General features: G+C 37.1%; 1 protein-coding gene across 6 annotated transcripts in view; it reads right to left on the bottom strand.

The window, feature by feature from the left end:
- The window catches only part of LOC122345940 (active breakpoint cluster region-related protein-like), a 248,527-nt gene that overhangs the window by 5,085 nt on the left and 226,107 nt on the right, over positions 1–17,335 (bottom strand). For 5 of the 6 annotated variants that reach the window (XM_043240482.1, XM_043240483.1, XM_043240484.1 and 2 more), the window contains 6 exons: positions 16,026–16,148; positions 15,762–15,837; positions 14,913–15,017; positions 10,796–10,870; positions 5,770–5,867; positions 5,556–5,687 (listed from right to left, as the gene is read on the bottom strand). The exons of the other annotated variant lie outside the window; for it this stretch is intronic. In XM_043240482.1, the coding sequence (XP_043096417.1) occupies positions 5,556–5,687; positions 5,770–5,867; positions 10,796–10,870; positions 14,913–15,017; positions 15,762–15,837; positions 16,026–16,148 (609 nt within the window). The remainder of the gene's footprint in view (positions 1–5,555; positions 5,688–5,769; positions 5,868–10,795; positions 10,871–14,912; positions 15,018–15,761; positions 15,838–16,025; positions 16,149–17,335) is intronic. 6 annotated transcript variants of the gene reach the window in all.

Here is a 17,335-nt window from a genome sequence, read left to right on the forward strand (position 1 = left end):
GCATAATGCATCAAAAGACTTATATTTCAAATAAATGCTCTTCTTTTGAACTTTTTATTCATCCCAGACTCATTAAAATGACCGGTTTCCACAAAAATGTTAAGCAGCACAACAGTTTTAAACATTGATTAGAAAAGTTTCTAATGTTTTAACATTAATAAATGATGTAAGGGAATAACAAAATGCTATTATAGAGTAAGATATGACTCCCTTTAAACCATATATGTTTGAAAGAGAGCATTGTGTTGACAAAGTATGGTATTAGTTGCCTTACAGGGAGTAGAGGGGGATAAAACCCCACCCAGAGAGATCATTATAACTCAAAGAGTTTCCACAAGGACATTCAACACAGCACTTCACAGCCAAAGAGCTGAAAACACATGAAAAGACCATAAGATACTGACTAAAGGGGGAGAGATAAAGCAAGGCATGAGGAGAAAGAGGACTCCCTGAGGGAGAGGAAAAGGAGGCTGGTGAGGAGAGGAGTAAAGCATAAAAGCAATCTTACACACTTCCTGCCTGTGAAATGCTGTGGTTGTCATCTGTGGCATTATATAACAAGCCACTACAGAGAAAAGCAAAACATCATATCGCTATCTACATCGATGTAACACTCTCAGGTCACTGTGTTTGGTATGATGAAAGTGTTTAGAAAGTTAGATGATGAACTTGTTTTCAGTTTTTCATACTAGTTCTGGTACTTCGCAATAGCTTACAAATTGGGACATTAGAAAATCCAATAACTTTTTATAAAGCATTAAAAGCAGAACGTTTTTTTTTTTCTTCTTCTCCGATGAACTATTAAATATGTTACATTAACTTATTTGACAAGATGAAACTAGATATTTTACTCCTTGTTAATGGAAAGCATCAGCATGACAGTCAATGTTAATCACTTTAAGCAACATCTTTTCAATCAAGCTCCCTAAAGCTTCATTTGACAGGATCTGTGAGTGTTTGCATTTGACGTAGTGACAGATATTGATTAGTTTTTTTACAAAAGGGGAACGGCACTTAAAAGCTCTTTAATGGACAATAACAGACGAAACCCCCAGTGATCAAAGATCAACTCCCAGTGGTCCCGAGTCAAGCAGATATGCTGAAATAAAAGGCCTGAGTGATATTAATGGATCACATCAGCTTCTGACTCAGTCAGGATGATCCTGGGGCTTTGAGTAATACTATGCCTTTCTTAACCATGCAGGACAAGCACCAAGGAGGCTTTACAGAAACAGCAACAAAGCCATTCAGTGAGCTGTGATGAACTGCTCGTCCTGATTGGCTGTCATTTTGTTGATTTGCACAGTATTGTGGTTTCAGTGTGGGCAGAAAAACGACTTAACGCTAGAAATTCGGCGAGGAATGCAGATGAAGATTTAGTGACTGTGATCATCCTCTGACCAACAGCACATACTGTACATTATTTTAACCACTTCATTAACAGACTTTGGCTTATTTCTCCCATAGAGTGACATGAATCATGATCACGTTGCTTTGTGGATGTGAATAGATGCATAGAAGCTTTCCCATCTCCTTATAAAACATGACTCTAGTACCAGGGTCCATGAAAAGCAGAAGGGAGTTGCTACAATGTGACCATTTAAGGATTTTTGCATGTAGGAGCCAGAAAGTTGTTAAATAAATCAGGATCTCTCCAGGGAGGGAAGGGGAACATTTTGGCTCCGTCCACCTCAACCAGAGAAGTTAAGAAAACAGACGCTCAGAGGGAAAGATTTAAACAGAAGATCATGCTCAGATACTCATGATGGCAATACAATCACAGCATTACATAATCGAAATGACAGAGACTGATTAGTTTGGAGGATTGAGTGTTTTAGAGCATAAGATGGTCCAGATGTTGACCTTGCCCTCAATAATCACTGATCACAGGAAAGTCAAGTCGGCATAAAGTAACAAAGTGCCTGGCATGTACTGAATATTGTCCTAAACACACGAATGACAATGATTTAGTTCTCTGTAATTCTACCTTTATTTTCATTCCTTTTGGACAGCTTTTTGCAGAATAGTATTTTAAATGATAAAGTTTTTAAATTATAAAGTCTTAGTTTCACAAATCACATCAGACAGCAATACTGAGTCAAATATTTATTTACTGTATTTTATAAATGTGTGAAAGATTAATTGTTGATTCATATTTGCTGTCNTTGCTTATTAGCATGCATATTACTAGAATATTAGCCATTTATTAGCAGTAATTAAGCACATATCTTTTCTACATGACCTTATTCTACATCCCTAATCTTCATAATACCTAAATTTAAAGGAAAACTCAACTTTTTCTTTTTTTTTTTTTTTGAAAAGAAGTATCTGCTTCTGGTCTAATCAGATTCAAAGATCACTGCTAAGCTATGCTAGAAGTGCTTTCTCTAGACCCGGAGATCAGCAATTGGAGAATGAGCCCATTTTCATTTGCAAAAAAACTAATACATTTTTTTTTTTTGAAAGAAATGAATACCTCAATTCAGCAGGTATGCATTAAATTGATCAAATATGAACGTGTATAAATAAATGAAATAAATGCTGTTCTTTTTAATATTTCTAGTCAAAGAATCGTGAAATATAACAATAGTAATAACAACAATAATAAATTATTCTTAAGCATTAATTCAGCATATCAGAATCATTTCTTATTAATCATGTGACATTAAACAATCCAGAGTAGCAGCTGCTCAAAATATGTAATTTGTTTGCTTCATGGGTACTGGTACTGGTCAACTGCTTTATGGACGTTCCATAGTACATACTAAGGTATATGATTTAGTCTAAAGCTTACGCTATACATCATGGTGAAACCATGGTGACATCCTACTTGCAGTTGCTTAATGGTAAAGACACTTTCTAGTTAATGAGTGAAAACACTACAAATCTTGTATAATGGTGGTATATTTCACTGCTCCACCTTTCCATACACGATTACATCCTCATGTTTCTCTGTAGCAGCTGCTTGAGCACATAGCCATTATCACATTAGAGGGTTGTGATGAGGTTTAGAGAAGGCCAGCGGACAGGTGCTGTATGACTTTAATTAAACCTGATGAAGTCATGAAAATCTTTCCCAGAGTACAGCTGCCTACTCATCACCCCCCTCATACTGTACTGTGTGTGCATGTGCCATCATTACATCCACAGCTACATTCACGTCTAGTGTTCTTTTATAAATGTGCTTCTTTTTGTGCTAACCTGAGCCAATCTAACGCAGAACATTTTAAGCTCACACACTGATTACAGACCTAAAAGGATGATGGAAGGTTTCAGTAATAACCTGTATAAATACCCTCAAATGAATCCAAATCCACTTCAGTATCGACCTGTACGCTGCACAAAGTCTCTCCTCATCACCCTCTTTAAGTTCACTTAAACACGGACAAGGTCTCTCACATGCACAGAAAGAAGTGACTTTAGTTTCAGAAGCTGCTTGTCTTTGGTGCAGGAAGGAAGGTATTAACTAGAAGGCCAAGCAACCAAATATCTCTTAAAAATATACTTTACACCATAGGAGAGAGTTAAACGGGCCATAGGTCACACATACTAACGGGTGAGTGTGAAGTGCACCTCTATAAGAGCAGCTGTGCCCTTCTCACTTTGAAGACTTGGTTTCTATTACGAGGGAATACAAGATGGTTGTTTGGCAGATTGTGCTGCTTCCCTCAACGAACACGCATACAGTGAAACACTGTGAAACCTTCTGCAAATTTTAACAAACTTTAATTTTAACATACACCTTTTTAAAACAGGTAATACATTTAAAAATCTTAATATTAGTAAACTGTATTGTAAATAATCAGATTCGTCATACATAAAGTTTTAAGTAATGGAATATAGAGTTACATTACTTAAATGTTTACCAAAAAACAAACAAAATGATTTTTCAAATTATTAAAAACTTTAGTTATTTAGCGTTGTAGCATCTTGTAGAGGTTCCCACAAAATGTGTTTCTCACATTCTACAGTGGTGCTTTTGTAGTGTTTTTATGTGTAAACATGCGCTGCATCTTTGAACATTTTGCTCATGTTGTGATTTCTGGTGTCAGGGCATTTTTGTAATTATTACACATCTTGTTTTTTTTTTTAAACACAAAAATACATTATGTGCGCATGGCCTTTTACTATACAGACCAACAAAAAAATCCATGTATATTTGTGGAATTTATAGTAAGCAACAGAAACAAAAACTATTGTTTCTGCACCTTTTTTTTTTTTCGGTAAAAGCCTATATATCATGGCACAAAATATGTTGCAAGCCTCAAACTGCAATCAATTAAATGAAATTCAATCAAGCAGTCGGCTGTCAGTTAAACTTCATGGATTCAGAAATATCACTGATGTTTCCAATTGTAATTCTAAGGCTGTGCTACCACACTATCTGAGGTGAAGTTATGGGGTAGATTAGGGGTTAGGATTTCAGCGTCGGTTAGAGCGGGGTTAGGGTTAGGGTTAGGGTTAGGGTTAAGGTCGGCATTCAACACTGTGTTTGAAATATCCAATTAAATATTTAGAATCAACTAGAAGGTGGGAGTTTGTGCATTATGCAAAATTATTAAATAAATAGTAAAACGTCAAATATAGTGCAAAAGACTATTAAACTGCAGCCAAGAGTTTTTTAACACATTACTTCACACAAAAAAGTACAGATGTAGCTGAATAATGCTGAATATTGTTGAATTATGCAATACTGTAACTTTACTTTTAAAAGTAATGCACTGCAACACATACTATTCAAACTAAAATGCACTCATTTCCTAAAGGCTGTTTTTGAGACATCTCTATTCCCAAAAGACCATCAATATGAGTCCCTTTTTGTGTGTAGAAGGAGTACTGTGTACACACACACACACATCCATGAAAACAGAATTATCTCTTGTACTGTTAATTTACCTCTGGTTACAATCCCAAGAGAATAAGACGAACATAAAAGAGAAATAAACCTCCAGTGCAATTAAATCCACCTCATTTTTAGCCCCCATAAGCTGCCCTAGATTTAAAAGAAAAAAAAATAACGCAATACTTTCAGAACAAATTTAAGGTTTTAGTGTAAAGCTTAGCAAAACAAGACAAAATGGCTTGATAACGACAGCATTAACGGCTAACAGAGAATATCAATGAAAGATTTACCACAGTTAAATAACAAATGTTTACGGTCTTTTTTAAGTGGGTCTGTTGAAAAATGATTTCTGTAAGGGAATTTTTGAGCTTGTGCTGATGTAAGTCTTGATAACGGTTTCTAACGTCAGCTACATACAGCAAACACACTGATCTCAACACATACACTCCAACTTCAGTTTAACTGGGGTATTTCCCACGTATGTGAAGTGAAATAAATGCAAACCAGAGGTTCTCAGGCATTAAAACAGCCCATGTCAAAAACACAACACCACAACACCATCTGCAGAGCACACGCTCAAACCAGACAACAATAAAATGACTCTCATCAGGAAACCGCTGCAAATTAAGTCTGACCTTTCGTGTCTGGTGGGGTCTATTGTTTATTGAGCACGTAGTGTGGTTTTAGCAATGTACTTGTCTATTCTTCCTACCTGTACTTGTCCCTTTCCCATGATCTTGTCCACAATCTCATTATCGTCCTTATTGAGCTTTGATTTGTCGTAACACTTCTCGTAGCACAGGATCCGCAGACACTGAGAGCCCTCCAGCTCTATTTCGAACTCCTATAAGAGGACAAATAAATTAATGACAGATACATGATGGTGACTTTTCTTTATTAGAATGATGCACTTTTAAAAAGCTAACCTCATTCCACTGTGGTTCTGTAGTGTCTCTGAACACACGTGTTTTGGCCTTACTGACGAAGTAGCCAAAAGAGTCCACCTCCAGGGTACAGTACAGATCTACAGAGAACACACAGTAAGAAAACCTCATGAGAAGAAAAAATACATTTCTAAAAAAAATGAATTGCATATTTCAGAAGAGACAGTAAAGACATTTATATCATTAAAAAAGATTAAATGTTTTTTTCAAAACATTTAAAAATCTTACCAACCCCAAACCTTTTTATGTTACTGTACCTTTTATTACAGTAAATAGCTGTGGCTTCATGCAATAAGGCCTATAAATCCTATAAATGTTTTACCACAGTTAAGGGGGCTTTAGGAATTCAAAATATGAAAAACACTAAATACCAATCATTGAAATGTAAAGCATCTCAGGGTTTATTGCTTTAATAAATGTCTATATTAATTTAGTACTCGAGCTTAGTGCAGTTAAAGACAATTGTGGCCTCAGTATGATTCATTTCTTTGTGTTAATTAATCAAGGCATATAAACTTAGCTCTAACACAGCATTTTAAACCTTAAATAATTCCCTGCTGGTTTACCATCTATTTTTAAATTTATCCAATGTTACACAGTGATGGTCAGAATTCTTACACACACACACACACACACACACACACACACACACACACACACAAACACAAACACAAAAGAACAGGAGCACAAGGTTGGCGGGACACCTACCAGAGCACTTGTCTTATCTATCTGTCTATGTGTCTTACAGAAACATGCCTCACGCGCTCACACACTTCTCTAAAAGCAAATTAACTTTATTACATTGCTACAGTTTGTGTGGCCAACTGACAGCTTGATGGATTACGGCACGCCTTGACCTCTGACCTCTGTAATGCGTGGAGTGTATTGTTGAGACAGGAGAGAAATGAGGTGATGTTCAATTAGTATGGAAGTGGTGTCACACAAGAGCGGTCGGCTTCAAAACACACTGTGGGGCTTGTGAGCGTAGCTTTAACACGAGCATGCAGTCAATCAGGCCACTGGTAATTGATAGTGTGGTGTGTAATGTGTATGTTAATACATGTGGGCTGGGTGTGTTGTTTTATAATGAAGCTGAATTCGTGCGCACACACATCTTCAACTCCTGCCAAAATTATCATATTAATGAGATTACACACAATGTCACCAGTGGGAATTTTGCCATTTTCTTTGGTGCCAGCTTTTCAATTTGATGGCAATTCAGTTAAAATAAACATAAAATGGACATAAAAAAATATTTAAACCTAAACAACAGAAAGCTATTTGTCTAAATTAAGTTTAAATTAACTAGATAAAGAAAATTGTGAAGGTTTAAAACTGCATGCGTTTGGATAAAGGATGATAAAATTTCATTTTGGCTAAACTTCCTCTTTAATTATAATTTCTGACCTTATGTTTTATTACAGAGCTGTACTTCAAACATCTCAGTCAGGATTTCTCGACAAATGCCCCATTTCCTGCGGCCCTATTGGCCTTGCTCTCAATACTAAAAACATAAAACAAGGGCAGCTATATCTCTCCACATGGTCAGAGGAGGCTTTAGATTTTAGTAGCACCAGGCACAGAAACCTAGTTCTTCAGAGAACAGGAAATGTATTTATAAAAACATCCTGCATGAATCAGGACATAGAGTGGACTAGGATGGCGAGGGAAGGTGCTCAGGTTTGTAAATCGACCCTCGGTGAGAGCAGTGCTTCCGTGGAGCGTGTTTTCAAAAGGCTTCAGATGCAAGAAAAGACCTTTAGTGGGCTCTTAAAGACTGATATAGTGCTCTGTCATGACTTCGGCCATGCTTCTGACTTGACGTGAGAGGGCTGTGTGCTAAAAAGCTCAGTGAGCAGAGGTCATTGAGAGGAGAAGAGGTGCCATTATATAAAAAGTCATGAATAAATAAGCTCAAAGACATAAAACTAGGAGGTTTGGCACTTTGGTGCATATGTAGAAAGACAATAACCACTGATGGCTCTGCATTATACAAAACGTGTAATTGTTTGGGGTTTTAAATTTGACCCAAATGTTTATGCTTGCCCCACAACTTTGGTGGATGGGCAGTGTCGTCATCTGAAGGAGGAACCGCATCCTCAGGCTGATGTTCCCAGATGAAACGAGATGGTGATGAGAGCCATATGGCAACCAGTCCATTCACACACATAGACTGCAGACGTCCAGATGAGTTTCTTTTACAGAACATTCATACAGGAATATGCAGGGAAAGTGCTACGCTCTTATATTTAGATTTATTTTATGTATTATAAAAAATTAATATGATGTGTCTCTTATCTGCATTTATTTGATTAAAAACACAATAAAAATGGTCATATTGTGAAATATTTTTACAATTTAAAAGAACTTTCTTTTAGAGTCCATGAATATGTTTAATATGTATATATGTACATATCTAGAGAGCATTGTGGTTTATATGATGCTGGTATATAATCCAGTTTACTATAGCAAATTATAATCTGAATAAACTGCTGAAATGGACACATATTTTACTAAATATTTACTCAATATGCACCAAAAATATTGCAAATTATTGAGAAGACTAATAAATCTGTTGCTGCTTAACTAGCCATATGCAACTGATAAGACAGGAACTCTATAAAAACAAAAGCATTAGAGTGTGGAAACTAGCAGAAAGGTAAAGATAAATCATTTACTTCAAGTGTCAAAAGTTGTGGTTAGTATTCTGGGTCAGTATTTTCTCCCTCAAACTCTTTTTATCAGGAAGCCAATGTCAACGACCCAGTTTTCATTAATGGCCCAGAGCGAAGATTTGGATGCATTTCCTGTCAGAGTGGTTCAAGGCTTTTAATAAGACTTGGAGAGGAGGATTCAATCAGTGGCTGAGATGGAGCAAGTACACCCCGATATAAAAAGATATTCAAACACCTGCGTATCCATATGCAGAACACATGTTTGCTCTCACCGCCACATTCAAGACGACCACGGCACCACAAACTCCATGACAAACGACTTCAGACAAGCTAAACACAAAAAAAACAAACCAAGAAAACAAGCATTCAAAAAAACCACAGCCTTACACAATGGCTCTTTTGAATGATCCTTGAAGAACTATATTGTGCGATTCATTAGGGCTTTAAAAGAGAGGTCTCACTGTTATCAGAGCTGAGCTGATCTAAAGAGTCCGCTGGCCACATGCGTCCGTTATGCTAATTCCCATTAGCATACTGTACATAAACGTGATTTGGGTATTTCATTCGAGCCCTGACATCATAATGTGCAAATATATATGCAAATATTCATAAGTGAAGCCCCCACAGGACAAGCTCTTACAAATGATACAGTTATGACCCGGCAGCCATGGTGAACACAGTACTGCTGACATACTCTTGTTACAGTTTTTTTTTAACACTGAATACATTTCATATTTTGCCCTGCATGATGGAGCCAAGTGGATTTGAAATGGGAGACAACTTCCAGACACCGATTCACCTCCGCCACTTTCATCTATGCTAAAAAGGAACTTATGTAACCTGGAGTTTCTATGTGCATGAATGTTGTGCAACTCCCAGTGCACTTATTTTATCCTTTGCAGCGGCTTGTGTCAGCTTGTTTTAAAGGCAGTATGACACCATGATAACAATTAAATGTATTTCTCTGTAAAACAGGAAATACTATGTTCCGAATACCTAGCGTAGTATACAGCATAAAGATTCATCACTCCATTCATCACTCCACAAATAAAAGGTTGAGAGCTATTTTCCGTGGCCTTGTTTTTGGAAATATTTTTCACATTAATTTACTTCCAGGACTGAACTGCACTCTGTTGAAATGTTGCATGGTACTGCCTCTTGCCTGTTGCATACTGCTCATTTTGAACAATGTTGTGCCTATAATACATTCAGAAATCTGCATCCAGTGAAAGGCAGTGCTCATGAGTTTACATATCCTTTTAAGGATATGGAAAATGCTAATCATTTCAACAAAATAAAAGGATCATGAAAATTGCATGTTAATTTTTTTTTTATTTAATGCTGTCCTGAATAAGCTATTTCACGTAAACAGATATTTATATATTCTTCACAAGACAAAATTATAAATTAATTTGTGTTGCCTTATTGAGCATTAGTAAATGTTTCCACCTTTTGTAATAACCGTTTTGTAATAAGTCCCTCAGTTGTCCTCATTGTAAAAAAATATGGATCGTAACATACATTCCTTATTGAAAAGGGTTCAAATATGCAGAAGATGCTGGTAAACCAAAGAACGTGTTGAAGCTGAAGTTTTCTGAAGAACAGCAGAACTAATGAAGGACACATGAACCACTATCACAACACAGAAAAACAGTTGTGAATCATCCAGGAAATGGGACACAATATTAAGATTCAAGGGTATGTAAACTTTTGAATGTTGTAATAAATTCAGTTCTTTTGCATTGTATATGTAAATATCTGTTATGTGAAATAGCTTACTTGGGACAGTACTAAATAAAATAAAATGCAATTTTTATGATCCCTCTTATTTAGTTTCAATTATTACCATTTGCGTATTCTGCAACTTATAAGCAAAACTGTATATTATATTGTATGAAAAGACTGTTTGTGACTTCTTTCATATTGCTTCTTTCATCTAATCGCTCATCTACACAATCAATGTAACTTACTTTAAGCACAACTGCTACAGTAATATACAATAATGTGTACAGCTAACTGACGGAGAGTTCATCTTAGGTGAACACTCAGAAGAAAAGTGTAGTTTTTTTTTTAGTAACAACCTTCTTCTTTTCTCCGCAACATATGAGATCAATTTCTGGTGTTCGGCATAATAAAACAATACATCTGTATAGATCAGCATTTCCCAAAGTGTGGGCTACAGCTCCCCTGCAATACTTAGTGGGCCACAGACCACACTTTGAGAAATGCTGATTTATGCAAACGAATTGTTTCCATTATCCTTTATTACGCAGGATAAATGTGTTTTGTATATTTGAATATTTTATAAAAAGTTAACCAGACAAGACACTTACTGGCAGATTCTTTGAATCCCATGGCTTTATGGACGATCACATGCAGGAAGCCGTACAGACCAGGAGATTCCTCATCTGGAAGAGACAATAAACACTCAGTACACAACAGTAATTGTGAGTGTTCGTGTGAGAGATTCATTTATGAAGTGTTATGAACTCCTGCTTTAGTCATCTTTCAGCATCTCCCTCTTTAATCTACCCACAGTCTTCCATTTTCCTGGCTATTAGTGACAGATATCAGATAAAAGACACGTATGCAAGTGTCTAGTCACCCACATGCTGCTAAAACACAGACCTACTGCTAAACTTAACATTTTAGAAATGGCCCAGACCACCCAAGAGTAAGTTCAAGGCTTTCTGAAGAGTGTGTAAATGGAAGAGGGAAAGAAGACACCTGCACCAGTATTCAGTCGTCACTGTTTCTCTATCTGTGCTCATCAGAAAGTATGAGAGCAGCTGGTGAGTGCACGTCTGCTGTAATGTGAACAGCGTTATTCTTACAGATATCTCTTGTTTGTGTGGTCCATTTCTGTGCTGGACTGGTGATAAACATCAGGCTATCTGAGTGTCATTGTATGTGTTTGGATAGTTCAGATCCATTACAGGACTTGATGCTCATCACACTACTCAAATTTCCTTCTACAACATGAAATAAGACACTGTGATTAGAATGTGATTACAAACAAACTTTATAGCCAGACTTCCATGCTGAAATTAGCAATGGTTTAAATCATCTATAAGTCATCCAACAGCCAAAATGTCAATTAGTGAGGACAGGAAGTTTATGAATAATTTGTTATATATATAATTTTTATGTAATGTACTGAACACTAAAAAAAATGTCCAAAATGTTTTGTCAGTGTCTAGACAGCAGCTCTGGTATCAGTACTAAAAAAGCCAAATCAGTCAGTTTGTAATGTAAAGTAGTAATACTAAAGTCAAGTTATCTCAGAATTTGATTAATCTAAAGGTCAGTGCTGATCAGAAAACTTAATGTCAATATAAATGTCAGGTTTTGCTCAAGTTGTAAGATCTATTACATACAGATCAGATAAAACCAAGTGTCACAGACCCCTGATTTTAACTGGTCTGCTCTGAAAGCATTGATGAAGAACTCTTTAAATTAGTGCTGGTGGAAAGAATGCAGATGTCAGGGCAAACGAAAACAGTGTCACATAACTGAAAGTCCACAGCTGCCCTAACTGAAACCATGAGTTTGGATAACCACACTGAAAAGTTTAACATCATGTGAAGTGGGTTAAAAAAACATGATTCATGAAAACAACATTTTCGTTAAACCCGAGAAAACAAGAGGATTCTTCTGAACTTAAAGGCTCTCATCCTGAGAAGAAACCTGCTCCATGAGAGGGGTCTCTGGGCCCACAGAACCAGGCATGACTTCAGGGTGGCCTTGACCGACCCTCACGCACACAGAGCGGCTTATTGTATCAATATTAGAAGCAGTGGGTGGCAGTGCTCAAGTTGCAGTCTTCCTTTCTCTACGTTTATTTAGCAGGAAGTAAACTAGCCGAGAAGCTCTTTCAACCTACACTGCCTCATCAGAACAATACGTGAGAAAGTCAACAATCACAGACCTGAGCCTGTTTGTGGACATGTGATCATAATCCAGTCCAACACTAAGAATCAAATGTCATGTCATCACATAGTCCAGAAGCACTTTAAACTAGCACTTTGCATATGTGGCTCAATGCATTCAAACTAACAAAGTGACATGTTGTGCACATTTTGGCCTTTTTTGAAGATATCTTTTAGGAATACAAGAAGGATGCGTGCCATTCTTAGTTGAATTTATAAACTTTTTATATTACAAAACAACTGTTGAATTAAAATTTTAGTTCTTCAATTTAAACTTAAAATCCTAAATTTGAATTCAGTTTTAAATTCCAGGTCATTTCTTGAACTATCCCTATCCATATAGGAAGTAATGTAGTTAATTATTATTAATCAGTAGTTAAATGTATAATTACACTGCAAAAAGGACATCTAAAACAAAGCGGAACTGAAATTTCTTTACGATTTAGCCGAAAATATCATTAGTCGCTGAACCATACAGTTAATTTCAGCTTCCTATGTGGTTTAGTTTTTTCAGCTAATAAACTGAAGCATTCAGTTCTTAAAATTCAACATATTATACAAACTTGGAATACAAAGCTACAAGAAATGTCCAAAGCATGAAGACATCTTGAAAGCCTCATACTTCATATCTTAGCTGGTTTCCCATTTCCTAAACTCATTTGAATTCACCACAAGCACCTTGAAACACTAACACTTCGAGAACCCATGTTCAACCGCTCTTTTTCTGATGCATCAAAGCAATTGCCAGGACTTTTTTTCTGCTCTAAGTTCAAACGAGTTTAAACATTTCCACTTCTTCTTGCAACACCACCCTTCCACAACACTATTTGCAATGTGGAGGTCAAAGCGGCGCTTGATGCTTAAACTCTGATGCGAGTCACGTGAAGAGGGACCTTAACGCTCTCACTTCACCAATGAGCAAGAAGCCGCAACTGACCGTCATTTAATTACTGTTCCCCTCCATCTGAGAGCCCTCAATGTCAGACTGTTTCTGTCATAATGAAGACAAACGCTCCTTACAGCCCTGATTTGTCAGCTCAAACTGCTGGTGTCCAGAGGAAAGAGGGTATTTGTGAGTGTGTATGTGGGGTTCATGGGGGATGTATGTGGCAGGGGTTACATTCCTCCACCAGCTGCTCCTCATTTCACCTCATTCTCGGCATCTTAAATTTCGTAGCAGGAGGGATGTTGTGGGGTTCGGGGGACGATCAGAGGGGGTCTTTCTATGCGTGTCACTTACAAGAGACAGATACAGTAAACACACCTACTACATACACCACAAGTCAAACTCAAGACCTCTGGGGGGATACGTCCTGCCAGCAGCACTCAGAAAAACTCTGATCCACTGCGGTCTGTGCTTCTCAGATCGAGTTACATTAATTGTTTAAATGATATTAAACTATTCAATAATATTGGCACCAGTACATAACAACTACAATATGTTTACTACACAGTTCAGCATTTTATTCTCAAATCAATATGTCACGTGCAGTTATTTATTTACAAATGTAGTAATTTAAGCTGCAGTTTGGTCAGAATAATGCTAACACAAATAAATAATGAGTACATTTGTAGCGTGATTAGTGGGATTAATAAAAATAATGTGCTTATTTACTGAAAGCAACAATACATGTGAGCAGTACACATACTGTGGAGCATACGTCAACTGTTCGATTACTGTATTGTTGAAAATGTTAAAACCCTCTGCAGTGAATGGGTGCCAAAATATTGAGAGCTCAAACAGCTGATAAAAATAGCACAATAATACACAAGTAATCAAAGTAAACAAACAGCAGTGTGAAAGTCCACTATTAATTTTTGGAGATTTTCTCTAAAGCAGCTTCTGTATTGTGAAAAGCACTAAATTAATCAAATCGACCTGAGGAGTGTTACTGTGATTTTATCACAGGAAAAATGCACTAATATCACCCATAATTCACCAGGGGAGGTGTGCAGTGTGTGTACAGCAGCAGCAGCACTATGGAAGTGGTGCCTTTTTGATAGTGACCAACTCCAGCTCTGGGGTTGCATGTGGGAGGTGATGGACAGATGGCTTTAATGTCATCCAAATCGAAACATCTCAGGGTCCGCACAAAAAATAAACAGCCAAGTCCTGAAACGCTGCCCTGCCCAGAAGTGAATAAAAGCAGCCTCTACATGGCACGGGTTATCAGTAAAGTAAAACCAGATTGTGAACTAGATTTCTGAAAAACCCATTTGGACTTCCCTGTGATGGAAAGAGAAATTGAGGAACAAAGAAACTGGGCTCGTGAGTACAAATAAAAACTATTGTGATGAGAAGCTACAGGAATTTAACTGGAAACAGAAAGGAAAGAAACAAGGGATAAGCTGTACTGTTTTTACTGAAGCTCTCCTAAAATAAAACTTCTGACGTCACTGACACTTTGCCCTACTCTCATCAACTGTTTAGATACAGATAGTATTTGCATGTGATGGAGGGCATCTATAGCTGAAGCTATTAAGCACCGAATCAGAGAGCCAAGAACTGTATGTCTCTTACCGTCTTTGTTGGTGGTGACAGGGATGTTGTGGACAGTTCGAAGTTTGAAGCAGGAGCCAGTCAACACTTGTAGCTCTACTGAACTCAACACACAGGCCTGCAGGTCTGAAACACACACACACACACACACGCGCATAGTGAGCTCTACACATCAACGCTACAACAAAAATATAAACATTAGATGAAAAACCATATAAATCACTGAAATTCTTAACAGGAAATAAACTAAAAGATAATAAAATAAATAAAAATTAAATGTAAATCAATAAATAGTTCAACAATAAATAAAAAGGAAAATAATCACAAAAAAATACAATTAAAAAATTTAAAAATATAATACACAGCAATACATTTTTAAACATCAATAAAAACTATACATAATACTAAAATAAAACTGCTATACACAGTGTTGAACATTCAGGATGTCCACAGAACTATAGGACATTTTTAAGAAACATCATGTCTGCTGTCCAACAATAAATCTAAGCTCACTTGCATGATTATTTTGTTTGTGCAAAATGTGAAAAAACTGCAGGAGCAGGAAGTAAAATTCATAAAATAAAAAAATACTAAAATAAAATAGCAGGTGGAAATAAATGAACAGTGAGAGATTACTATTTTAGTTGTATATTTTTAGATAACTTTTTAAAAATTATTATTATAAATAAACCAGCTTGCTTGCCTTCTGCTAAGTTTGCTGAGGCCCCCTAGTGGACCTCAAAGCTAGTGGACCCAGTACTGGAGTAGTAGGTGGGCCAATTTAGGAATGATGGATTGTGTCATTTGTAGTGATGATGTGATATTGTATGGAATAATAAACTGATGTTTTAATAGAACAACATGTCTAACCTTTCTTCTGCAGTTTCTGAATGCTCTCCCGCCATTCTGACCGCTCGTAATCTGAGGACAGCAGGAACAGGTAGCTCTGGAGAGAGAGAGAGAAAGTGAGGTAAGAATAACAATAGCTCCCTCTACTGGAACGCTATAAACAGCAGAAACACCTCATTTAACTGGAAATGTTTGAAATAACACCCAACCTAACAAGATATCTAAGAGATCATGTCAAATAAACATCACACAGAATAATGTAGTAAATCCGATGCGATGCGGTACCTTGCCGTGTTTGTTGTGGATGCGGAAGGGGATGGTGGGGGAGTGTAACAGCAGACACGACTCCTGCTCATTCATCTTCTTCCTCAGACGATCCACATTACGACTCTGACCCTTCTGTGCTTTCTGTTCACGCACAAATCAGTCTCATATTAGTGATGTTTTTAAAATGCCTGAGACATGACTGTAATCAGTAATCTGCATTTCAATCAGAGAAACTTCCTGCTCTGATTAGCCATCTCTTTCCCTCTCATTCTCTCTTATTACTCTCAGAAAGGAGTTTATGAAGAAACCAAAAGCTCATCGGAGCAAAACCGCTAACTGAACTCCCCAGCTGACTCTATGCCGATGTACGGTAGGGTCCAAAAGCCTCAAAATGTTCCATATCTGGACATGATAACCAAAAAAAAAAATCATCTGGTCTAATTTGTGTTACGTTTACCCCTACATTTTTGCTATGTAACACCATAAGACACAATCCAATTTTTATTTCTCAACTACCTATACGTCGATGCTGAAAACAGTTAACATAATATTTTTGTGAAATGTTTGTTTGTGAAGCAATTCAAAGGAAATTGGGTCTTCATGCTTGTAACACTATTTATTTGTCTGTGCGAGTTTCCATTACGGCCGATGCTGTTCTCCTCTCATTGTGTATGAGCTTTACTGGAAATGATCTTATCAGGCCTACAAAGCTAATTAAAGGCTCCAAAGTCCCACTGCTCAGTCCGTTTGTGTGTGTGTGTGTCAATGTTATATCGTGACAATGTAATGGGCTACATGACTGTGGTGCAGTAATCGCTCTGAGCAGAAGGAACTCCCAGAAGAGACACCCTGACAATCCCAGGAGCGAGTGTTCTCAGAGGTGGAACTCATTTGATTCTCTTACTGTCAGCTAGCATAAACAAACCCTCTCACACAGCAGTCACCCACGTTGCCGAAGCTGAGAGTTGGGGTGTCACCTTTCCTCTGCGTGTCCTGTGCTGACCTCGGCTGAACAATGGAAGCGGGCGGTCTAATATCTGTTTAAATGTAAACTGTGACCTGCTTCAGCAATGCCAAACATGAGTAAATAAACCACAAAATCCACTTTCTCCCTAATTCCAAACAGAGGTCTACAAAGCACTGCTTCAGAGAGTCTTGCTTGACTTGAGATTGAAAAAGACTGATAATTAAGTAAAGAACCTCAAAGTTCCTTGTAGTAGAAAGAGGCTCTTAAGATGTTTTTAAATGATCTTTAATCTATGAAAAATGATTCTCTTAAGCACTGTTGTCTGAAAAGTTCTCTTAAAAAAACAAAAAAAAAATTATAT

Source organism: Puntigrus tetrazona, chromosome 5, assembly GCF_018831695.1.
Source record: "Puntigrus tetrazona isolate hp1 chromosome 5, ASM1883169v1, whole genome shotgun sequence".
Taxonomy (NCBI): Eukaryota; Metazoa; Chordata; class Actinopteri; order Cypriniformes; family Cyprinidae; genus Puntigrus; species Puntigrus tetrazona.